The following is a 5,407-nucleotide window of genomic DNA, read 5'->3' on the forward strand; positions in this document are numbered from 1 at the left end:
ACCTCTGATTAAACAGGAACAAGCAGAGAAACCGTTTTCTGTCTGGACACCGACAATAATATGAAAATCTAACTCAGTGTGAACATTTCGTGGTCATTTGGTTTCAGGTTTGAGCTACTTCTATAATATTTTTTACCTTTTTCACACCTGTTGGTGTTTTTTATCCATCCATCGGTTTATTTCGGTGCTTCTGTCTGAAAAACGCTCGATGAATAAATGTCATTAGAATCACCATCGTTGGAATTAAAGCTCCAGAACTCTAATAAGATTGAATTAAACCCACATTTCATCATTTTATTCTCATGAACGTCCAACAAACAAACAAACAAACATCTGACTCTCTCTCTCCTCAGTTCTCCATGACAACCAGCTGACTCACACCGACCTGAAGCCGGAGAACATCCTCTTCGTCAACTCCGACTACTCGCTGGTCTACAACTCGGAGAAGGTCAGAACCGGCCGCGGGCGCCAACACACAGTCAGGAGTTCAGCGAGCAGAACCACCGGCAGAACAACAGCCGGACCTCTGCAGTTCACACTCACATGCAGATCAGTGTGAGCAGAAGGAGATCCGCCCACATGTTCCTCCACAGGCTGGTCCAGGAGCCTCAGAGGGACGGCGGGCCAATCGCTGCTCAGAATAACCTCATATCTGTTGGTTTAAACATCTCAGCGTCGTCACAAAGAAGGCTGTTGGTGAAACAGAAGCCAGTTGATCTGTTTCAGCTCATGTTCATTCAGACAGTCGACTGCTTCTTATTCTAGAGATGTTCTTATCTAGAATGTAACTCCATGGACCGGCTCAGCCTTCAGAGCAGAGATGAAACATCAACCTGTTAACCAGACCAACAGTCGGATGGTGAAGCTCCAGTCAGTAGCTTCATATCAACTGAAATGTCTGTTTGTCTTTCTTTGCAGCAACAAAAACAACAACAACAATAATAATAATAATGATAGTTTTTATTTTGATCACTTCCTGCAACTTAAAGTGTGTCAGTGTTAAAGTACAGCAGGCTGGACGTCAGCTCTCCTCCGTGGACTTCAAGAGTCTGAAACTCTGAAGCTATCTGTACCGTGAAGGTAGAACCTTCCATGGAGTCATGAAGTAAAGTTAGTGGAGATGAAGGACCAGATGTTCAGGAGGAACTTAGTTTGGTTTCCTCTGTAGCACTTCTTGTTGTCCTTCTGTTAGTTCCTCGGCTGTAGATTCTTGGTCTCAGCGTTTTAACCACCAGGAGTAGAACTGACCCACCAGAGTCTTGGTTCTGCACTGACCCGGTCCTCTCCTGTGCAGAAGTGTAACGAGCGGCGAGTGAAGGACAGCACGGTGAGGCTGGTGGACTTCGGCAGCGCCACCTTCGACCACGAGCATCACTCCGTGGTGGTGTCCACGCGACACTACAGAGCTCCAGAGGTCATCCTGGGTAAGAACCGGACCTGATGTTTAACACGGAGCAGCTCGGTCCGACTGCTCAGAGGTTCTTCTGCAGAATGCAGCAAAACCGCAGAAACACACCTGAGACCCAGAACAACAGCCTCAGAGATCAGAGTGTGTTTGTGTCTCCTTGTGGTTGTTGTGTTTGCATTTGTTGTTTTTTTAATGTCTTTGCAGTGATTTTGACTCTTTTGTGGTAGTTTTGTGTCTCTTTATTTTGCTTCTCTTTTTGGTAGTTTAGTTGCTTTGCATTCGTATTTTGTCTGTTTTTGATTGTTTTGTGTGTCTTTGCAGTCAGTTTGCGTCTCGTAGTTGTCATTTTGTGTTTCTTTGTGGTAGTTTTGTGTCTGTTTAGGGTCGTTTTGTCTCTTTGTGGTTATTCTCTGCCTCTATAAGCTTGTTTTGTGTCTCTTTGAGGTCATTTTGTCGCTTTGCATTTTATATTTTGTCTCTTTTTAATCATTTTGTGTTTCTTTGCAGTCATTTTCTGCTTCTATAAGCTTCTTTTGTGTCCTTTTGTGGTCGTTTTGTGATGTTGTGGAGACCTGACATGCTTGTTGTGACTGTAAAGAAGTGTCTCCATTAAAGTCAGAACACCTCCCGGGTCGGTGCTGCCGGTCACAGATGTGTGTCTCCTCCTCAGAGCTGGGCTGGACTCACCCCTGTGACGTGTGGAGCATCGGCTGCATCCTGTTTGAGTACTACGAAGGCTTCACGCTGTTCCAGGTCTGGATGCACAACGATGCAGGTACGCAGAGCGCCACCTGCTGTCCGATCCTCACGCGTCCATCTGTTCACCCACAGACTCACGACAACAAGGAGCACCTGGCCATGATGGAGAGGATCCAGGGAGCGCTGCCTCAGAGGATGGTCCAGAGGAGCAGGTACCGGCCTCGCTGCTGCTGCTGCTGCTGCTGCTGGAAGCCACGGCGCTTTGATCCGACAACAGCTTCTCTTTGTCTCCTCAGGAAGCAGAAATATTTCCACCGCGGCCGTCTGGACTGGAACGAGTGCACCAAGGCTGGACGCCACGTCAGGTCCAAATGCAAACCTTTAAAGGTGAGTTCAACGTTCAGCTTCAGCCTCGAACACAGCAGGTCCAGATTGATCAGGTTCACCTGCAGTTCTGTCCTCTGGAGCGTTAGAAGCTCCGGTTCAGTCCGAAGCTGCTCCTTCGTTTCCCTTCTGTCACCGAGCTAAACGGGTTTCATCTGGTGTGAGATTCCTGGTGTGTTCATGGACTGTTTCCTGCAGGTTCTCATCATTTATCTGAAGAAAACACTTTTAGACTGTTTTCATTTCCAGTAACGTTCCTATAAAGTTAACATAATGTTTTAATGTCAACATTCAGAGAACGTTGTCGGGAACACAGGTGATGTTCCAGGATGACATGTTACAACAGATGTTCTACAGATGTTCTCCAGATGTTCTCGAGGCCTCAGATGATTTTTATAAAAGGTTCCCATTATGTGATAAATCAACAAAGGTGGAACGTTCTGCCTCTAATGTTCTATAGATTTTTTTTTAGAAAACGTTCCCAGAATGTTTGTAGTGCAACATTCTGTTTTTTAGAACACAACGGTTTAGGAACTTTCAGGAATAAATCCGGTCCGTCTCAGTGACTGTGGTTCTGTCGACTCGCTGTTCTTGCAGAAGTACCTGCTGTCACACGGGACGGAGCACCACCTGTTCTTCGACCTGCTGGAGAAGATGCTGGAGTACGAGCCGAGGAGGAGAATCTCTCTGCCTTCAGCGCTGAACCATCCCTTCTTCTTATACCAGCCGGGCCGGAACCAGAGCTGGAGGAGCAGCAGTGACGCCAGCAGATGATCCGAGCGGACCGGCGAGGTTCTAAGGTTCTGGTTGCTCGTCTACCCGTCATGGAAACGTCACACCTCAGCCAGGAGGAACCCGTCTGAAAAGAGGCTGTAAAAAGTTTGTAGGACGTTAATTAGAAAGTAAAGTTAAAGAAAAGTTCTGCCTGAAAAACGGACCTGAGGAGCAACCTGGAGCTGAAGGCCCCGCCCATCGGATTTGTGATTGGTTGGCAGAGAGGAAGTGATGCGATGCAAGCAAACGTAGCTGAGCTGCGTTTCGTTTCGTTCTAAGAAACGTGTTTTTGTGGAGACGGTCGGAGAACGAGGACTTGGAGACGACACCAGAACAGAACCGGTCTATCCTGGTCTTCCCTGATATGCAGATGTAGAACCAGCTCTGGAGCAGAGACATCTTTGTCCCCTAAGACTGGTTCTGAGAGCGACTCCACAGGTTCCACAGGTTCCTGCAGTCAGAACATGAACAAAGGTTTGAACGACTCTGAAGGTTCCTGCAGTGGGGCTGAGGTGATGAAACTTCTTTACGTGAGACTGTGACACAGAGCAGAACCTCAGGAGGCCGGTTCAAGGAAGCCACAGAATCGCTTCGGTCCGCTGGACTTTAAACCTGATTTACTCTGAACAGTTTCCAGGTCCTCCTCTGTTTCTTGTTCATTCCTGTTTTGCACCAAGATGATTAACGAGCAGATGTTGGCTGGAATTAAAACCCACCTGATGTTCACTGTGAAATTCAAACAAGTTTTAATCGAATTTAAAGCAAACTGACCTCAGATCAGGAGCCTTCATCATGAACTACATGCTTGTAAAAAATCACAAATAAGCCCATATTTACAATATATGTTTTCTCAGTGATGTTCTGAGAACCGTTTATAAACTCCAGAACTCTGATTGGATCAGAGCTTCTACCAGTGTTTCAGGTTTTGTTGCTCAGTCAGTTCTGGAAGTTTAGCAGAACCAACCGTGTTTTGAGAATATTTCATGTCTGGTTCTGTGTTACTGTGACCTGTAGCTACATGTGGGTCAGAACACATCACGAGCTCACTTCTGCTTTATCGGGTCTTTGTTAATGAGCTTAAATATGATGACTGCTGTCCAACATGACAGATTCTGGATCAGCGACATGATGACAAACAACAGATCTCAGATCCAGAGTCAACCTGCTGGACGTGGATCATGTTTAAGACTTTTTTTGATCTGATCATTTTCGATCTAAAATTTCACAAATATTTTCATAAATAGCCTCAATTTATTCAATAACAACTTCAGCCAAATCAGAGCCGGTCAAGCAGAAGTTCTACCGCTGTGCTGATCTGAGGTCAGTTCTGTAGTAAATAGACACGATGAGTCCTTTAAGACCGACAGTAGATCAAATCTGCTAAATAGAGAAATGAAAATCTTTCAAACGTGTCTCTGAACTTTAGAGGATATATTCTGTAGATGCAGAAACTGGACCTGTGTGGTTCTGAGCTGTCAAAAAGTCATTTGTGTGTTTTTTGTAATAAATTTTGTATGAACCGACGTATGTGTGGCCTCTGAGTCCATCAGCGTCCGTCCTCATGTCAGCGCCTGGCAGCTTGATCGAGTGCAGCTCTGCAGGAACGAGGCTGAAGACCGGCCCGGTTTCCAGCCAGAACCGGGTCTGTGTGTGTGAATGAACCAGGAGTCACTGCTGAGGTGTGTTTGAGGAAATGAGGAGTTTCAGCTTCATCCTTGGAAACGCTGAATGATGCTGATAAACCAAAACACGACACAGACGTTCTGTATGTTTGGAGGCTTCTGGACCGTTCTTTGGTCTCAGTCGGGTTTCCTGCTGGTTGTCCTGCTCAGACAAGTTTTACTTTTACCAACAAAGAGGAAGAAGAAAATCTGCAGCACCAAAATAAGCTTAAATCCAAACGGGTTTTGTTAGATGGACTTGTATTCCCTGGAGCATCACCGACTGTTCTGTGATCAGACAGAAACACCAAAAAAATGCAGACTTCTGTCAAATAACTGTTTAGATTGGGAAACCTGAATTAATATGATACTATAGAGACATTTTTATGTGCTTGGAGACGTTTAAACTTTGTTTTCTCTCAAAAAACAGACTGAATTAAAGCCGCAAGCGGCGATGGACGGGTCCTCGCCCTACGCTTGT

At 45.8% G+C, this 5,407-nt stretch overlaps 1 protein-coding gene across 2 annotated transcripts in view; it reads left to right on the top strand.

The window, feature by feature from the left end:
• The window catches only part of LOC103375375 (dual specificity protein kinase CLK2-like), an 8,482-nt gene extending 3,694 nt beyond the window's left edge, over positions 1 to 4,788 (top strand). The window contains exons 6-11 of one of the 2 annotated variants that reach the window (XM_008305639.1): positions 354 to 448; positions 1,295 to 1,424; positions 2,079 to 2,161; positions 2,240 to 2,319; positions 2,404 to 2,494; positions 3,089 to 4,788. In XM_008305639.1, coding sequence (XP_008303861.1) covers positions 354 to 448; positions 1,295 to 1,424; positions 2,079 to 2,161; positions 2,240 to 2,319; positions 2,404 to 2,494; positions 3,089 to 3,265 — 656 coding nt within the window. In that variant the 3' untranslated portion in view covers positions 3,266 to 4,788. Of the gene's footprint in view, positions 1 to 353; positions 449 to 1,294; positions 1,425 to 2,078; positions 2,320 to 2,403; positions 2,495 to 3,088 lie in introns of both variants that reach the window. The other variant, XM_008305638.1, reaches the window with a different exon arrangement.
• Positions 4,789 to 5,407: the final 619 nt, after the last annotated feature.

The sequence above is a fragment of the Stegastes partitus genome, unplaced genomic scaffold (assembly GCF_000690725.1).
Source record: "Stegastes partitus isolate 25-593 unplaced genomic scaffold, Stegastes_partitus-1.0.2 Scaffold2569, whole genome shotgun sequence".
Taxonomy (NCBI): Eukaryota; Metazoa; Chordata; class Actinopteri; family Pomacentridae; genus Stegastes; species Stegastes partitus.